General features: G+C 40.5%; 1 protein-coding gene across 1 annotated transcript in view; it reads left to right on the top strand.

Annotated features, from left to right (window-relative positions):
- The window catches only part of Flt3 (fms related receptor tyrosine kinase 3), an 86,638-nt gene that overhangs the window by 11,555 nt on the left and 54,512 nt on the right, over positions 1 to 20,571 (top strand). The window contains 1 exon segment of the mRNA XM_087902621.1: positions 8,645 to 8,766. Within this exon segment, the coding sequence (XP_087758747.1) occupies positions 8,645 to 8,766 (122 nt within the window).

Below are 20,571 nucleotides of genomic sequence, written 5' to 3'. Positions count from 1 at the left end.
TGGCACTCAGGTCTCTAATTCTTAGCCTGTTCTCTTTGTCTCACAAGACTTCACTTGGGAATGAGGCCTTGGCACTAGAGAGATGGCTCAACTGTTAGGAGCACTGCTGCTCTTACAGGGACCCGAGTTCTGTCTCCCGCACCCTCAGGGCAGCTCACAACCATCTTTGACTCCAGTACTAGGGGATCTGATGCCCTCTTTCGGCCTCTGAAGGTATCAGGCATGCATATGATGTATCCATGCAAACACTCATGCATACAGCAACTTTGAAACTTTTCTTCGTATTGCTAAAAAAAAAAAAAAGAAAAGAAAAGGAAATGGCCGAGTGGTGGTGGTGCACACCATTAGTCACAGCACTTGGGAGACAGAGGCAGGTGGATCTCTGTGAGTTCGAAGTCAGCCTGGTCTACAGAGGGGGTTCCAGGACAGGCTCCAAAGCTACACAGAGAAGCCCTGTCTCAACAACAACAACAACAACAAAAACAAACAAGCCAAAAAGGAAATGATGTCTTGGCAGTCTCCTGTCTCTGTCACACAATCGGAGAGCAGATTTTATTGACTTTGTGTTTTGTGTTTCTTTGTTGAGACACAGTGTTGCTGTGTAGCTCATACTGACTTTGAATTCCTACAGACCAGCCTTGCCTGATCCTGCCCCAGCCTCCCGAGTACTGTAAGCTCAGGAGGGCTTACATGAATGCACTACCACACTTGGGTTACCTACTTTTGTTTTTAGTGAAACAAAGTTGTGGGTTTTTTTTAAAGATTTTCATATAGACTTAAGCATGAGTCAAGCGGGAGGAGGGTGGTGGGTGTGAACACACAAGAGGAAGTATAAGCTTCTCCAGAGAGAGTTGCCTAGACAGTCCTTGCGTTAGCCTAAACTTTGGTTTTAGATTGATGTCATGCCTTTAGAGTACCCATCCCAATGACATTTTTTGTAGCAGGCTTTTTCTTTTGGGCTACCAACTAGCTCCCAAATCACCACACTGAGACTTACTATTGGTTTTGAGGGCTTGGCCTTAGCTTAGTTTATTTTCTTGCTAGCTCTTATTACTTAACCTGTTTTTCTTCATCTACATTTTGCCTCAGAACTTTTTACCTTTTTTTGTTCTGTATGTTTTCTTCCATCTAGCTGGCTGGTGGCTGCTGACTAGCTGGCCCTGGGCAACTCCCTTTCCTCTTCATTCTCTCCTTTCTTCTCCTCTCCTCTCATTCTTAGATTTTTCCCCCCTTACTTATTCTCTCTGCCCGCCAGCCCTGCCTATCATTTCTCTGCCTAGCTATTGGTCATTCAGCTTTTTATTAAACCAATCAGGTGCTTTAGGCAGTCAAGGTGAAATAGCAACACATCTTTTCATAATTAAACAAATGCAGCATAAACAAATGTAATCTTACATCATTAAACAAATGCAGAAGAATCAAACATAACACACCTTTACATAGTTTAATTTTACTAATTTTTATTAAGCTCTACATTTTTCTCTGCTCCCCTCCCTGCCTCTCTCCTCCCCTTAAACCCTCTTCCAAGGTCCCCATGCTCCCAATTTACTCAGGAGATCTTGTCTTTTTATGTTCCTCATGTCTATTAGATCTATGTATGTCACTCTTAGGGTCTTCATTGTTGTCTAGGTTCTCTGGGATTGTGATTCATAGGCTGGTTTTATTTGCTTTATGTTTAAAACCACCTATGAGTGAGTACACGTGATAACTGTCTTTCTGGGTCTGGGTTACCTCACTCAAAATGATGTTTTCTAGCTCCATCCAAAACAAAATTCAAGATGTTGTTATTTTTTTCTGCTGTGTAGTACTCTGTTGTGTAAATGTACCACATTTTCCTTATTCATTCTTCGGTCGAGGGACATTTAGGTTGTTTCCGGTTCTGGCTATGACAAACAATGCTGCTATGAACATAGTTGAGCACATGTCCTCGTGGCACAATTGAGCATCCTTTGAATATATACCCAAAAGTGGTATTACTGGGTCTTGAGGAAGGTTGTTTCCTAATTTTCTGAGAAATTGCCACACTGACATCCAAAGCGACTGTACCAGCTTGCACTCCCACTAGCAATGGAGGAGTGTTCCCTTTACCCCATAGCCTCTCCAGCATAAGTTGTCATCAGTGCTTTTGCACTTGGCCATTCTTACAGGTGTAAGATGGAATCTCAGAGTTGTTTTGATTTGCATTTCTCTGATGACTAAGGATGTTGAACATTTCCTTAAGTGTCTTTCAGCCATTTTAGTTTCCACTGTTGAGAGTTCTCTGTTTAGGTCTGTGCTCCTTTTTTTTTAAATGGGATTATTTATTTTTTTGATGACAAATTTTTTGAGTTCTTTGTTTATTTTGGAGGTCAGACCTCTGTCTGATGTGAGGATCCTTTCCCATTCTGTAGGCTGTTGTTTTGTCTTGGTGACCGTGTCCTTTGCTTTACAGAAGCTTCTCAGTTTCAGGAGGTCCCATTTATTAATTGTTTCTCTCAGTGTTTGTGCTACTGGGGTTATATTTAGGAAGTACCAATGCGTTCAAGTGTACTTCCCACTTTCTCTTCTATGAGGTTCAGTGTGTTTGGTTTTATGTTGAAGTCTTTGATCCATTTGGACTTGAGTTTTGTGCATGGTGATAAACATGGATCTATTTTCATTCTTCTACATGTTGATATCCAGTTACACCAGCACCATTTGTTAAATATGCTTTCTTTTTTCCATTCTATATTTTTTGCTTCTTTGTCAGAAATCAGGTGTTTGAAGGTGTGTGGATCAACATCCGGGTCTTTGATTCAGTTCTATTGGTCCTCCAATCTGTTTTTATGCCAGTACCAGGCTGTTTTCAGTACTGGAGCTCTGTAGTAGAGTTTGAAGTCAGGGATTGTGATGCCTCCAGAAGTTCTTTCATTGTACAGGATTGTTTTGGCTATCCTGGGTTTTTTGCTTTTCCATATGAAGTTGAGTACTGTTCTTTCGAGGTCTTTGAAGAATTTTGCTGGGATTTTGCTGGGCATTGCATTCAATCTGTAGATTGCTTTTGGTAAGATTGCCATTTTTACTATGTTAATTCTACCTACCCAAGAGCATGGGAGATCTTTCTACTTTCTGGTGCCTTCTTCAATGTCTTTCTTCAAAGATTGAAAGTTCTTGTCATTCAGGTCTTCCACTTGTTTGGTTAGAGTTACTCCGAGATATTTTATGCTATTTGTGGCTATTGTGAAGGGTGATGTTTTTCTGATTTCTTTCTCAGCCCATTTATCATCTGTGTACAGGAGGGCTACTGATTTTTTTTTTTAGTTAATCTTGTTTCCCACTACATTACTGAAGGTGTTTATGAGTTGTAGAAGTTCCTTGGTAGAATTTTTGGGGTCGCTTATGTAAACTATGATATCATCAGCAAATAGTGAGAGTTTGACTTCTTTTCGATTTGTATCCCCTTGATCTCCTTTTGTTGTTTTATTGCTCTAGCTAGGACCTCAAGAACTATATTGAATAGATATGGAGAGAGTGGACAACCTTGTCTTGTTCCTGATTTCAGTGGGATCGCCGGGAGTTTCTTTCCATTTAGTTTGATGTTGGCTGTTGGCTTACTGTATATTGCCTTTATTATATTTAGGTATGTTCCTTGTATCCCTGCTCTCTCTAAGACCTTTATCATGAAGAGATGTTGTATTTTGTCGAAAGCTGTTTCAGGATCTAATGAGATAATAATGTGGTTTTTATTTTTCAGTTTGTTTATATGGTGGATTACGTTGACAGATTTTTGTATGTTTAACCATCCCTGCATCTCTGGGATAAGCCAATTTGATCATGGTAGATGATGGTTCTGATGTATTCTTGGATTCGATTTGCCAGTATTTTATTGAGTATTTTTGCATCCATGTTCATGAGTGAGATTGGTCTGTAATTAAATTCTCTTTCTTAGTAATGTCTTTCTGTGGTTTGGGTAACAGGGTAATTATAGCCTCATAAAAAGAGTTTGGCAATGTTCCTTCTGTTTCTATTGTGTGGAACAATGTGAGGAGTATTGGTATTACTTTTTCTTTGAAAATCTTGTAGAGAGCAGAGAAAAATAAATAAAATTAAAAATTAAAAAAAGAAAGAAAATCTTGTAGAATTTTGAGCTGAAAAATTTTGAGCCCATCTGGTCCTGGGCTTTTTTTGGGGGGGGGGTTGGGAGACTTTTGATGAATATTTCTATTTCTTCAGCAGTTATAGGTCTGTTTAATTGCACCCATGTAAAGAGCATGCCTCTAGAACCCCAGTGCTGCTGATGTAGAGACAGGGAGATCCCAGTGGCTTGCCAGCCAGTCTAGCTGAAACAGAGAGTTCTGGGTTCAATGACAGACCTTGTCTCAGAAAAATAAGTGGAGAGTGATGGAGGAACACACCCAAAGTCACTCTCCGGTCTCTGTATGCACAAGTAAGGTGGTGTGCACGTGTGCATATGAACACACACACATAAATAAAGTAAAAAGTCAGCTCTCCCCAAAGGATGCAGGAAAAGAAGACAAGGAAATTAAGAGCAAATGGAATACATAGAATCAAAGGACAGGATGATGGAGTGAAGCTCAATCACACCAATAATCTCAGGAATTTAAATAGCACCAATTTCACAACAAAAAAGTTAATTTTTGGTGTTTGATATTTTTATATGCAAATTCTTTATAATAAAGTTTTAATTAAAACATGAAAATGAAAAATCCATGTTTTAAAAGGCAAAGTTGGTCAAACTTTGTTAAGAAAAGAAGTTCAAACTTCATGCCACATAAATGAAGTCAAGCATGCATATGAGAACATAATAGGCTAAAATGAAAAGTATGAATGGCCAGGTCTGGCAGTGCATGCCTTTAATATCAACACTGGGGAGGCAGAAGCAGGAGGATACCTGTGAGTTCAAAGCCAGTCTGGTCTTCATAGTGAGTTCCAGGATAGCCAGGGCTACACAGTGAGACCCTGTCTCAAAATTAATTAGTTGACTAATTAATCCAATGAAGGCAAAGTTTCATGCTAACACTAATCTAAACAACAATGTGACTTTAACAGCATCAACATGTCTTTCAGGGCAGAGTCATTTGCGATCCTGTGAGGTTTGTTTAGTCAAAAGAGCATTCCTGGGTCTAGTGTCTAGTAACGGAGTTGGGAAGTGTATATAGGGAACTCTAGTTGAGCTGCAAGGAACCGTGGACAAAGCCACCTGCATCCTCACAGAGTTCAGTACTCCTTTAGTAGTTAGCACTGTGAGGGAACAGAGAACAATAAAGGAGAGAGAAGCCATGGCTAACTCTCGACCAAGCTGACATGATGACGTCAGTCAGATGCTCCGCACACCCGTTTCCCTCCAAGTATGTGCAGTGAATGTGCTTACAAAGTCAGAGCATGATCTGAGCTATGAGACACATTTCAACAGACTTTGAAAGATTCCAGAAATACAAGATAGATCTTTTGACTGAAATGGTATTGAACTGGCAATTGCTAGCAGAAAAAAAAAAAAGTATTTGAAAGGTCACCAAATACTGAGAAATCATAGCAATCTTGAGGAGTCCAAGGGTCAAGAAGAAACCAGAAAATCAATGTATTTTGAGTTGAATGACAATGGAAATTAGATGAATATGGTAATATGTGGGGTCCCTCTAAAGTCATACTTGAGCAGGAATTACCGCTGAGCCATCGTTCTAGCACAAGTTGTGTGTGTTTGGTTTTTCTGATATTAGAGATTGAACCAAGTGCCTCATATGTTTGAGGAAAGCCCTCTATTACTGAGTCATGCCCCCAAAACCAAATTTAGAACATTAGTTTTTTTTTAACATTAGATTATTATTAGACATTTTCTTATTTATTAATTAGAGCTTTTGCTATGGTGTCATGATTGTTTGTTTGTTTGGTTGGTTTTTGAGACAGAGTCTCACTCTAAGGCCCAGACTAGTCTAAAAATTTCTCATGGAAAGAAATTTACTGCTCAGCCCCTCCAGTGCTTGGATTATAGGCATGAGCCACTATGAAAAAAAAATACAAATCTCAAATCAGTGGCATCACATTCAACCATAAGAAACAAAAGAAAGCCAGGCATGGTGGTGCATGCCTTTAATCCCAGCACTCAGGAGGCAAAGGTGAATTTTGAGTTCAAGGCCAACCTGGTCTACATAGTGAGTTCTAGGACAGCAGGGCTGCACAGAGAGTACACCCTGTCAACAACAAAATAAATAGGAAAGGAAGAACCCAGAATGAAAATAACATATTAAGCTCTGTTTTGGTTAGGGTTTCTATTGCTGTGAAAAGACACCATGACCACGAAACTCTTATAAAGGAAAACATTTAATTGGGATGGCTAACAGTTTCAGAGGTTCAGTCCATTATCATCATGTTGGGACATGGTGGTGTGCAGACAATCATGGTGCTGGAGAAAGAGCTGAGAGTTCTCCATCTTGATCCACAGCCAACCGGAAGTACACTGTCACACTGGATATAGCTTGAGCATAGGAGACTTCAAAGCCTACCCCTACAGTGACACACTTCCTCCAACAAAGTCACCTACTCCATCCTACAAAGCCACATCTCGTAATAGTGCTGCTCCCTATGATTCTATGGGGCCAATAACGTTCAAACTACCTGCCCCAAGTGCTATTTGAGCAAAAATAAAGAAAATAGTCATCACCAGAATTGAAATCAGTGAACAAGAGAAGCAAAACGATGGTGAAAAGGTCAATGTAACTAAGATTCGTAAAAGATGAGTTAAACTGATGAACCTTGGTGAGACCACCAGGGAAGCCAAGACCAAAGACCCAAACTGCAGTGTGGCTGCAGAGTGCTCAGATGTGAAAAGCATCATGTATTACATTTATAATCAGCTTTTTAAAATTAAATAAAAATCTTAAAAAGCTTGACTTGGTCAAAACATCTGGAGTGAAAGAAATCAGAGAATACTTTTTAAAGTGGCTGCATACCGGATGTTATAATTCAACAGGGCAATTGAAGCCATAGTGTGTCCGGGTATGGCTCACCTCTATCTCTCCAGCTCCCGAGAGCCTAAGGCAGAACTCTGCGGCTCACAAGGGGTACTGAGAAAGCTCTGTCTCAGTCATGAAGAAGGCAGAAGAAAAGCCACAGTGAGGACACATCTACTATCCTGTGAAGAGGAAAGTCTTGTAGGCAGAAGATGATCCAGCAGGTAAAGTGCTTGCACAGAAGTTCAGCTGCCTGGCTTGTGGCACACACACAGGGATGTGCCAGCTTACACACAAAAATGTGACACAGCTGGACTCCCATGTCTATCACAGTATAGAGGAGTACCAGAGGACAGCACCTCTCTGAAACAGGAAACTTTGGAGGATAAATGAAAAACTTACTATCAACATGAGTGTGTATGCCAGGGTGGTTGTGTAGTGTTATATATATGTTACACACACACATTTCCAAAGTTACGTGCTTTAATGCGGACAAGCTAAGTAAACTAGACTATAACGTCATGGCGTCATGGTTGTTCTTGTTTGTTTGTTTTTTTTTTTCTTTTTTTTTAAGACAGGGTCTCACTATGTAGCCTTGGTTGGCCGAAAGTGAGCTCTATAGACCAGGTTGGCCTCAAACTCAGAGATCCACTTGTCTCTGCCTCCTGAGTGCTGGGATTAAAGACATTCGTCACCACGCCTGGCAAAGTCACATTTCAAAGAAGACTGGAGAGTAAAAAGCATTAGAGAGTGTGACAAGAAAGAATGATAACATCCCTGAGACCCTGAGATCACGGGGGACAGAGATGGCTGGACACATAGATTCACCTCTTGTCTCTATCAAAGCCATCATTCAGTGGCAGTAGAAGATCCTCTGAGCGACAGAAACACATGCGCTAAATGTGACCCGGAGGCTACTCATTGCTTAGGGCGGTGTGTGAGCCACGGGCCTGGTGAGTAAGTTTGATTCTAGTGGTCGCTGCAGACAGCATGTTTTTGCCACAATACCACTAAGCCCACTGCCAGATATATTTGCATTGACTTAATCAAAAAGCTTAAGTAAAACCCAACACACAAAAAAATGCCATCATGAAACACATCCCTTTGTATGCATGGAATTAAAAGTCAATAAATCAACAACTCAATAAGTTTCTAAAAATTCCTAAACTTGAGAGATCGGGGTTGGGGTATACCTCGCTGAAAAGTCCTTATTGCTAGAATATTCACTTAGCATGCATTTTCTGAGGTCTTTGGTATGATCTCCAACATAAGAGAGACAGAGACAGAGAGACAGAGGGACAGACAGACACAGAGAGAACAGAGACAGAGAGACTGCCCTTTACTACAGGTCCCCAGAGTCAACAGCATGAGTGTTTCAATATCACCAGCATCATTTCCAAAGCTTAATAGCTACCTGTGACCGATGACCACCATGCTGGACAGCACAGATGGGGAACATTCCCATCACTGCTGATGGCTCCATGCGATGCTGCTCTCAGTGGCTCCCTTCCTCACTTAGAGCAGACTGGCTTTCATGAAACTTCACTTCCTATATTCTTTTCTGTTGGCCGCTTTTCCCTAATTGCATTTTGTGTCTTCGTTCTTTGGTAAAACAAATACTTATTTTCTTTCTAAGGTGTGTGTATGTGTGTGTGTGTGTGTGTGTGTGTGTGCGTGTTATGTGTGTACTAATGTCATTATTTTGTTTTGCTTTACAGTTGTTTTGTCAGTAACGATTCTTGAGACCATTACAAACCAAGAGCAGCCTGTGATCAAGTGTGTTTTAATCCGTCATAAGAACAATGGCTCATCAGCTGGGAAGTCATCATCATATATCATGGTAAAGTAATATGAACATATAGTTTCCTCTGTTTTTCTCTAGGGACTGTACCTTGTAGGTTATTGAAACCTGTCATGATTAAGCGGTCACCAGACCTCTTATTGGGTGCAACAGCACCTATGCCACCAGCTCCCTTGCCACCAATGGCATCAAGAACCATATTCTAGGGTGTGAGAGGCTGTGGATTGAACTCCCAGCATCGAGGGTTAGTGTGTTTGTATATACACATGCACATGGGAAGATCTATATTCTCTTGTGGGTGTGGCTTTAGAAGGGTATGTATACCTAGTGTGAAGAAGTGATGAGCATTTCTCTTTCTTTCCATTCTCCTCCCCCTTACGTGTGTGTGTGTGTGTGTGTGTGTGTGTGTGTGTGTGTGTACTCATGCTGGTGTGATGGTCAGAGACAACTGGAGCAAGTTGGTTCTCTTGCTTTGCAGTAGGTGCCTTTGCCCACTGAGCTATTACACTGCCTGCATTTCCATTTTCTTTTCTAAGGATTTATTTACTTCTATTTGATATGTATGAGTGTTTTGCCTGAATGTATGTATGTGCACCATGTGCATTCTGGTGCTCACCATGACCAGAAGAGGGCATCAGGTCACCTAGAACTGGAGTTACAGATGGTTGTGAACCATCATGTGGGTTCTGGGAACCGAACCTAGGTCCTCTGCAAAAGCAGCCTGCGCTCTTAAGTACTGAGCCATCTCTCTAGCCCATTCCTCTCTCTTTCAAAGTTATTGTTTATTATTATTATTTGTTTTATGTGTATGGGTGTCTTTGCCTGCATGTATGTCTGTGCACCATATGCATGCATGGTGCCCACAGAGGCCAGAAGAGGGTATTCAGTTCCCTGTAACTTGGATTCCAGAAGGCTATGAGCTGCCATGTAGGTGCTTGGAACTGAACCTGGACCTCTAGAAGAGCAGCCAGTGCCCCTAACCACTGAACCAACTCCCCAGCCCCCTCTCTTTGATACTAGTCATCCAACCTGGCTATTTCCACCTGTCTATTTGTGAGAATATATGGTTATGAATGCACTCAGATGAAGGAAGCTTACATGACAGAGAACCGAAAACCCTGACACTTCTGTACGCCAGCTAAGACTATGTCAGCTAACTCTATGCCCATTTCAGCTTAAAATTCACTGTCACCCAACAAGTAAATAAATAAAACTCACTATCTCGGTTTTCTTCCATGGAGATAGAAAAAATATATGTTATGGCTTGCCCTCTTTCAACTGTTGGAGACTAGGAATAATCTTAAGTTGTTGGGTTTTGTTTTGTTTTGTTTTGTTTTTGAGGCAGGGTTTCCCTGTGTAACAGCCTTGGTTGTCCTGGTCTTACTCTGGGACCAGGCTGACCTCAAACTCACAGAGATTTGCCTGCCTCCTAACTGCTGGGATTAAAGGTGTATACTACCACTCCCTGCTGGCAGAAGCATTATTGGTTTTAACTTTTAAATAGATATTGGCATTATAACAAACTGGCGTATTAATAATTAAGGCATTTTAAACATACAACAGTGGGGAGAACAGATGATGTCCTGAGTGAATGTATACTATTGAAGTGAGTACTGCCATGTTATTGACCCCAATGTCCCAAACTCATGGGAATGGTCAGACTCGGGAATGGCAAGGTTGTTGACAGTATCTGCAGAAAGTATCAGCCATAGCTTCTTCCTCCTGAAGACTGCAGCCTGAGACCACTCCCCTACACAGACCCTGACCTAAGCCAGCTCCCCTGCCTCCTTGTTGAGCTGTATATAATAAACACACTGAGTTTCCAGGCAGCCGGTGAGTCTCCATGAGCATGCATATCCCACCCAATCCCAGTGTTTCTGCATGTTTGCCTGTGTGTCTGTCATCATTTCCTGGCTGCCCCAAGTCAGGTCCAAAGTTTGCAGATTGCAGCATAGTAACGTTTCAGAGTGGATACAAAAGATGTGGACATCAGATGACAAAAGTTCTCACCTCCCATCATGTGGATCCCTGGGTTTAACTCAGGTCCTTTACCACTGAGCTATCTTATCAACCCTTACATACTTTCTTATAGAGATTGATCTTTAAACTGCATGTCCATTGGTCTTCGTCCCTACTAATCAATCATGTATTATTATCCTAACATAATATTCTTAGACATTATTGATGTTCATGTGATATCTTTTTATTATTGTGAAGATACACCGTGACTATGGTAACTCACGGAAAGCATTTAATTGGGGTGACTTGCTTACAGTTCAGAGGTTCAGTCCATTATCATCATGTCAGGAAGCAAGGCAGCATGCAGGCAGGCCTGGTGCTGGAGCTGAGAGTCCTTACATCTTCTGAGACCCTGGATGGTATCTTGAGCATTTATGGGGTCTCTCCACAGTGACACGCTTCTGTAACATGATGGGGCCTGCTTGTTTGTGTTTTTCTCCTGCCCAGTTCCCCCAGCTATTTAGTCCCAGAGAAAAATCACACAAAGCACTCTATAAATTATAAAGCTGATTGGCCCATTAGGTCAGGCTTCTTACTGGCTAGCTCTCACATCTTGATTAACCCATTTTTCTGATCTATGTTAGCCATGTGGCTCAGTACCTTTTTTTAGTGGGGCAGTGGTGCGGGAGAATTGTCTGTGTTCTATCAATCATGTTTTAAATAAAACGCTGATTGGCCAGGCAGGAGGTGTAAGTGGGAAAACCAGACAGGAAGTGGAAATAATGCAAGGAGAGCAGGAGGAATTCTAGGGAGGAGGAAGCTGATTCCCCCACTCCTGCCCAGGCCACTGAAGCAGCAGGATGTGAGCTGCCCCAAGTAAGAGTTAGCCAATAAGTAGCCTGACCTAATGGGCCAATCAGCTTTATAACTTACGGAGTTCTCTGTGGTTGATTTTCTCTGGGACTAAACAGCTGTGGGGTACTGGGAGGCACAGAAAACACAAACAAGTAGGCCCCCTCATGTTACAGGGCAGCTCACATCCTGCTGCTTCGGTCTGGGCAGGAATGGGAGGAATCAGCTTCCTCCTCCCCAGAATTCTCCTGCTCTCCTTGCACCATTTCTACTTCCTGTCTGGTTTTCCTACCTACACCTCCTGCCTGGCCAATCAGCGTTTATTTAAAACATGATTGACAGAATACAGACAATTCTCCCGCACCACACTTCCTCCAACAAGGCCACGCCTCCTAATAGTGCCACTCGCTTTGGGGCAATTTTCTTTTAAACCACCATATGTGAAGACCACATAGTTCATAAACTAGTGTAACAAATAGCCATGCAAATGTGAACTGCAGAAAAGATGAGTTCCTGTCCTCGGGCTCTGGTTGAAATGGAACCTGTTCTGCTGGGGCATTATCTCAGTTTGCCCTCTGTTGCTGTGATAACCGTGACCATGACCAAAAATGACTTTAGGATGAAAGGGCTTATTTGTTTTTGAGACACCTGTTTGGAAATCCTATAGTCCAGTACCCTTAGGTAGATGCCTGGCTTCTTCTATATTTATTAATTGGAATTATATTGTGAGGAAGAGCTGTGTCTTTTCCACCATTTTATTTATTTACTTACTGAGTTATCTATTTAGCTCATCACAGACTCATGACATTGAGTATTCGTGAAAATTTTGAGCCCATTCAGAATAACACTCACTACTACCACATGACTTTCCATCATTTGTGTCTCTTTCTCCCCCTAAGTTAATGATGATAACTGTGGTTTCAGTACAACATGGTGAGGGTTCATTCCAGCCTACCCCTTTCTTTCTTTCTTTCTTTCTTTCTTTCTTTCTCTCTCTCTCTCTCTCTCTCTCTCTCTCTCTCTCTCTCTTTCTCTCTCTTTGGAAAAGCAAAAAACCCACGATAGCCAAAACAATCCTGTGCAATAAAAGAATTTCTGGAAACATCACAATCCCTGACTTCAAACTCAACTACAGAGCTACAGAACTGAAAACAGCCTGGTACTGGCATAAGAGCAGACAGGAGGACCAATGGAACTGAATAGAAGACCCGGATATCAATCTACACATCCTCAAATACCTGATCTTTGATAAAGAAGCAAAAAATATCAAATGAAAAAAAAGCATATTTAACAAATGGTGCTGGCATGACTGGATATCAACATGTAGAAGAATGAAAATATATCCGTATCTATCACCACGCACAAAACTCAAGTCCAAATGGATCAAAGACCTCAACACAAAGCCAGTCACACTGAACCTTATAGAAGAGAAAGTGGGAAGTACATTTGAACACATTGGCACAGGTAAACCACTTCCTAAATATAACCCTAGCAGCACAGACACTGAGAGAAACAATTAATAAACGGGGCCTCCTGAAACTGAAAAACTTCTGTAAAGCAAAGGACATGGTCACCAAGACAAAACGACAGCCTACAGAATGGGAAAAGATCTTTACCAACCTCATATCAGACAGAGGTCTGATCTCCAAAATATACAAAGAACTCAAGAAATTGGACACCAAAAGATAACATAATCCCATAAAAAATGGAGTACAGACCTAAACAGAGAACTCTCAACAAAAGAATCTAAAATGGCTGAAAGACACTTAAGGAAATGTTCAACATCCTTAGTCATCAGAGAAATGCAAATCAAAACAACTTTGAGATTCCATCTTACACCTGTAAGAATGGCCAAGATTAAAAACACTGTTGACAGCTTATGCTGGAGAGGTTGTGGGATAAAGGGAACACTTCTGCAGGGGAATACAAGCTGGTACAACTCCTTTGGATGTCAGTGTGGGAATTTCTCAGAAAATTAGGAAACAACCTTCCTCAAGACCCAGCAATACCACTTTTGGGTATATATCCAAAGGATGCTCAATTGTGCCACAAGAACATGTGCTCAACTATGTTCATATCAGCTTTGTTTGTCATAGCCAGAACCAGAAACAACCTAAATGCCCCTCAACCGAAGAATGGATGAGGAAAATGTGGTACATTTACACAACAGAGTACTACACAGCAGGAAAAAACAAACAAACAAACAAATAAATGACGTTGAATTTTGCAGGAAAATGGATGGAACTAGAAAACATTATTTTGAGTGAGGTAACCCAGACCCAGAAAGACAATTATCACATGTACTCACTCATAGGTGGTTTTTAAACATAAAGCAAAGAAAACTAGACCACAAATCACAATCCCAGAGAACCTAGACAACAATGAGGACCCTAAGAGAGACTTATATGGATCTAATAGACATGGGGAGTAGAAAAAGACAAGATCTCCTGAGTAAATTAGGAGCATAGGGACCTTGGGGGAGGATTGAGGTAGGGAGGGAAGAGGCAGGGAGCAGAGAAAAATGTAGAGCTCAATAAAAAAGAGAGAAAATATGAGAAAAAAGAAAAAAAGAAAAAAAGAAAAAAAGAAAAAAAAAGAGAAACCCTGTCTCACAAATAAATAAATAAATAAACAAACAAACAAACTCTGGAATCATAATTAATGAAATGGTGTTGATTTTTGAGCTTTTAGAGAGGTTTATAATGAGATAGGAACATGGAGAATAAATGTTAATAAATGTTATAGCAATCTGGTATCATCATGACATCAAAGAGAATTTTATTTAAAAAAAATAAGAGACCCGGCTCATACCTGAAATATGCTTGTTCATTTATTCCATTCTAGTCTATAACCAAGGCTCCCCAGTGGGTACTAGGGGAGCTGTGTATAAGAGTTGCACACAGCGGGCTTGTCTTTTGCTGTGTAGTATCCCACATTTATTGTCCAAAGTTATATATTTGCAATAGCTTTGGTCTTTCTCATTGAGACCACCAGTCCACAAATAATGACATGGAGACTTATTACTAACAATAAAAGCTCAGCCTTAGCTTAGGCTTGTTTCTTACTAGTTCTTATAACTAAAATTAATTCATATTTTTAAATCTACATTCTCCCATGAATCTTGTTACCTCATCTCCATACTGCCCTTCCTGCTTCCTCCATGTCTGGCTGGTGACTCTGCCTTTCTTCTTCCCAGAGTTCTCTCTCTGCCCAGAAGTCCCACCTATACTCTTCTGCCTAACTATTGGCCATTCAACTTTTTATTGCACCAATCACAGCAAAACATTTTTACATAGTGTACAAATATCCTACAACATTCCCCATTTTCGTCTTTATAAAAAGGAAATGTTTTAAGTCCAACATAGTAAAACTATATACAATAAAAACAGTTATCAGGTAAGAATTACATTTATATTGTCTAAGTCCATTTGTGTCTGGCATATTCAGAGAAAATACTTTATTATCCATCCCATTTTAACAAATCTAAAGTTTATTCCTAAACCACTTTCTTCATAACTTGTATTACCATCCTAAAAATATCTTTTTAGATATTAAAACATTTTATTAGATAAACAACTTAAGCTTTTATATCTCTCAATCTTATAAACTTTATCTCTCTGTGTATGCTTTTTTTGAATTTGGTAACAAAAAATGGTATAACTATTTAGTCTTCAATCCCTATCAGAGACACAAGGAGGACATAATATTACCTGAGTAAACAGGAAATGCAGAGCAAATGACTTCCAAAACTATAGAAATGACAGAAACAACTGACTGCCTGGACAGTCACCCAAAGGTATCCATCTTTAGCCTATGGGCCTAGAATATTTGACAGACATTTCTACATAACAGGAATTTTGAAGGACTGTCATACCTTATCTTGGCAAAGTTCAGCAGTCACCTTCTTTTGTGTCCTGATTGTTCAATTTGGACTGCACACTGTCAGCAGACAAGGCAAGGGCAGTTTCTTGCCCAGGTGACTAGTTTGTCACACTGAAAGCAAGGTCCTTAAGAAAGTTGTTTGATGCCCGTCATCCCTCTTTTGAAGTAAATTGATGCTGCCATGAGCAGATGTGTCTCGCTGTCATGAAAAGCATTATGCTATTAAAACACCTTAAATGTCATACTTTGTAGGTTGCTGGGGTGTTTAAAGACCACTTATCTATTGAAACGATTTTTGTTTAACCTTGAAAACATGTGGCACAAATTTGATATAGATGACTAACTAGTAACCTACAGTTTTTAGTTACCCTAAACAGGTTGCAATAATAACCTTTAAGGACTAGAACTTTATATTACACTTTTAAATGAGCAGTGTTGTACTCTTTTGTAATTGATGCTGCCTTTTACGCTATGGCTCTCCTCGTCAGCAATCACAACTCTGCTGCTTCCAGCAGTGGTTTGGCTGCAAGAGCTGTAGACTGAGGAGATTCTGTTCCCTTAGGCACGAACTCTTTCAAAGCTACTAAGGGAACTGATTTAAATCTCTGTTCTTCTAAAGAACTAAAGATTCAAAAGTTGAGGTAGAGTCCTACTTCCCAGAGAGGCTGAACAGCAAGTAGCTCACCTAGCTCACTTCCTTACATCTCCCAAGAAGTCCTTGTGCCTTTCCTGGCCACTCTTTTAAAAAACCTTCTCCTCCTGGTTCCTCCCTACAACTTCAGCTAATTTCTGGCTCAACCTCCTGACTGCAGGGGAATTTATTTAACCAAACACATCTTTGCATCATTAAGCAAATGTTTCAGAGCGTAAACAAAAGTAACACACCTTAAAATAATATTCTACAACAGAACTGCACGGGTACAGTACTTTAAACAAGAGTAGAAATGTGCTGGACATGTGGTGGCTCATACCTTTTATTCCAGTACTCAAGAGGCAGAGATATAATTTTGAGTTGCAGGATAGGCCCCAAAAGCTACAGAGAAACCCTGTCTCAAAAAAAAGGAGTAGAAACATATATATAGTATGTTAAAACAAAAATAACCTTAAATTTATATTGATAAACAAGAATCCATAACAATGTAAAATATTTGAGATTAGTAGTTGCTTTTTTTGGTTTAAAAGTAGATTCAAGGGCTGGAAGATGGCTCAGTGGTTAAGAGCACTGACTGCTCTTTCAGAAACCCCAGGTTCAATTCCCAGCCCTCACATGGCAGCTTACAACTGCCTGTAACTCCATGGTCCAACACCGTCACACAGACATACATGCAGGCAAAACACCAATGCACATAAAAATAAAAATAAATAAATTTAAGGCTGGACAGTATTGGCACATGCCTTTAACCTCAGCACTCAGGAGGCAGAGGCAGGCAGGTGGATCTCTGTGAGTTTGAGGCCAGCCTGGTCTACAGAGTTTATTCCAGAAGAGCTAGAGCTGATTTACAGATAAACCCTGTCTTGAAAAACAAAACAAAAACAAAACAAAACAAACAACAACAACAACTAGATTCAATAATCTACCTTTTTATCCTTTGATTCCTATATCCTGCCTTTTTCTTTTTAGAATGAGATCTCTGAATCTAATCTCCTTTGCTTAGTTTCCTCCCTGACTATGATCAATCCCCCTAAACGATGACAAACACCCACTGAATATCCAAAAATCACCCACTCCTCCTTTTGGGAATGTGGGTGTTGTGTTCTCTAGACAGTTTCCTGTTGTTTTAGGTCAACAGCATCTTTAGGGTACCCTGAGAAAATTGGGATAATGGTTAAGTCCTGGGAAAACCAGCTGTAGCATTTGTTGTCCATTTTTTGTGTAATGGAAAGTACAGGGCTTATCTGAAGTTCTGGCTAAAGTAGTGCATGAAGCTGAACCATCTCAACTAGCAGCTTTGAAGTTGTTCTGGATGCAGAGTTTTGAGGAAACTGTAATAGTCATTCTGAGAGGCTGAATCACCTGAGCTACTTGTCTTTATTGGTGTCTGGTCCTTTTTTCTGAAAGCACACTAACTTTTAAAGGTATCATATAAATGTATATTAATACAAGTATGGAATTGTGGTGTGCACAAGTCAGCTAAAGATGATTTTTTTTGTTCTAGGTTTGAGCAGATAAAAGCCATCTGTCAATTTTGTAAGTTCATTTTGAACTGCATACCCACACTGTAATATAAATCTCCATCCATGTTATATGAAAGGATAGCATGTAACAGTAAGTCATGAAGACTCTGTAGCCAACAAGATTTATCACATCTCATCCAGTCTCAGAGCTGTACCCGTGTTGAGGGGTCAGCACATACATCACCTGTCCTGCAGTCTTTCCTGGATTTTTATCTTGTTTCTGTAGACAAGATCTTCAGGAGGTTTCCCCCAATCAAATCTGATCTCAATTAACTTTAAAGGTATTTAAGCACAACCCCGTCCCCAATGCAACACATTTCCTGACTTCCATTCTGGAGTCAAGACATCCCTAAAGTATCTAAGCTGGTTTAATTCAGCAGTCCCTTCCACAATCCAGTGTCTCTCAGCAGCTGCCATTTTCTGTTCATTAGCATTCAAAAAGTTCAGAATTAACGAAGCACCATATAAAGTCCAAACTCTCTAAGATATAGTATTTCCAACCCTATGTAGTTTGTTTTTTATATTTTACTTTACTCTTTCTTTAAAAATTTTATAATTTTTAAACTATTTATTTCTTTCTATGACTGTCTAAACCCATTTTCTTTTCTTTCTTTAGTACCTAGGCATCTTTTTAAGCATACCGTACCTTTTTAGAGTTTTTTTTGTGTCTGTCTGGACCTGGCTTTCTGCATACTTCTCTGACTCCATGAGCCAAGCCTTAAAGAGCTAGTCTGTCTCCATGTGGTTCCCCTTAGCACATGGCACTGATGGTTGGTTGGCTCAAACCTGCAGGAGGCTGGTAACCATGCCTCTGTGCACAATGATTATCCATCTGCCTGAGACTGTGGAATTAGGAAGCCACGTCTAGCTCCTTGTCCAGAGCTCTTCTTAGCCTTATGTTTGTTTCTTTGAGCCTGCACATGTGGTACCAATCTATAATGTATGTCAGTTCTTTCCTCCCCTACCCTTTTCGTTATGGTTTTGTGATTTATTCCAATACAGTTGGGTTACTTTGGTTTATATTCCACTTTGATGCCTCTCCACAATATCCTGGTTGCGTAGTTCTTTCCCCCACCATTCACTCTTTGACACTGGTCTCATTTTATAGCCTAAGCTGGCCTCAAGCTATGTAGTTCAGGCTGGCCTCAAATACAGGTAGTCCTCCCAAGTCTTGGATTAGAGGTTGCTATTCCTGGCTGCTGGCTGTTTATTTACTCTTAAAATTTATTTTGAATCCTGGAAATCATATTTATTAGAGGTGTCTTTAGGGCTATGAGTTTAGCTTAGTGGTAGAGCACTGAAAAAAATAGACACAGGAGGGGGAAAGATGTGTTGGCAGTTAAGAACACTTACTGCTTTTGCAGAGGTCCTGAGTTTAATTCCCAGCACCCAAATGGTGGCTCACAACTATATGTAATTTCAGTCCCAGGGACTCCAATGCCCTTTTAGAAAGGCCTTTTTGCCTCTGCAGTCTTCTGCACTTGTGTGGTGCATATAAACCCACACATGCATTCACATGTATTCATGTCTTTTATTTTAGGAATATATACTCAGAAAAGTTTCTCCTCCACATCTCTACCACCGAGTCCTGTCTATCTCCTGCAGCTAGCTGATACTTTTAGTTGTTAGGTATCTGTCCTGAATTCCTTGTACAAAACAAGCAAATGCATGTGTCTCACTCCTGCCTCTTTCTCGCTCATGATCACATACGAGGAGAATTTTGTAATAAGCTTCTCCCTTTGAGTGATGCAGGAAATCACTGCAAATCAGTTCCCAGGGCGTGTCCTTATTCCTTTTTAAATAACCAGCCGTGTCCTGTCCACTGTATGGATACTCTACAGTTTGTTAGCTCACTTTCCTCTGTTTGAGCATTTAAATGGTTTCCAAGATTTTGACATTGCCACTAGCTCTGTAATCGATGTCACGTGGGGATTGCTGGCTCGTGCTGCTGAATTCCCCTCCAGAAGGTTGTTTGGTGTAAATTCCTGTAGCAGTGTGTGAGTGCCCACTTCCTCAAAGGTTCACTGTCAGAATGCATTGGTAGACTTTTCAGTGTTTGCCAGTCTCGTCGATGAGAAGTGTTTTAATGTATGTGGGTTTCAACATCTTCTTGTCTATTTGAGGGCTACTATACAGCTTTTTGGGGAAAAAAAAAGAAAGATCTTTAACTAAAAAAAAGTTAAAGATCTTTCCTTTTTTTATTTATTTATGCATATGACTGTTTTGCCTGTGTGTATGTCTGGGCCCCATATGCTTTCAAGGTCCTCTAGAGTTCAAAAGAGGGCATTAGATCCCTTGAAACTGGAGTGACACTTGGTTGTGAGCCACTATGTGGTGCTTGCAATCAAACCTGGATCCTCTATAAGAGCAGCCAGTGCTCTTAACTGCTGAGCTGTCTTTCTAGGCTTGGCTTCTTTGTTTTTCTTCTTCTCCTCATCCTCCACCTTCTTTAGATTAAGATTGGATCATTTTAATGTGTTTTAATTTTTACAATCTAGTTACTGGCTCTTGTGATGACTGCAGACATGTTAGACTGTTTGGTAGTACCTGGAAACATCACATGACGGGGAGGTCCAATGACAAAACGCCTACCAGGTAGCATGGGCAAAGCCATATTTGTTCCCCAATTTTACAAAAAAAAAAAAAGAAAGAAAAAATTATCTAATCTGGGTGTGGCATGCAACCTTTGCTACATAGAGAGGTTTTGTCTCAAAACAAATGGAAGCTGGGTGTGGTGGTGCCTGACCTTAATTCCAGCAAAGGCAGAGGCAAGCAGATATCTTAGTGTTTGTGGTCAGCTTCATTACAGAGAGTTCTAGGCCAGCAAGGGCTGCTAGACCCTGTTTTGAAAGTAATGAAAGATCACAATGTCTACAGCTTTTTGCTGGTGTGTAGACCTGGGTAATACAAGGGCTGCCTTATAGGAAACCACTGGTCAGACATAAAAGGCTTGTAATTGGTCCTCAGCGTTGGTGG

This window comes from Myodes glareolus, chromosome 2, assembly GCF_982192425.1.
Source record: "Myodes glareolus chromosome 2, mMyoGla1.1, whole genome shotgun sequence".
Classification (NCBI taxonomy): domain Eukaryota; kingdom Metazoa; phylum Chordata; class Mammalia; order Rodentia; family Cricetidae; genus Myodes; species Myodes glareolus.
The sequence above is the reverse complement of the archived record's forward strand: the minus strand, read 5'-3'. Positions and strand labels throughout refer to the sequence as shown.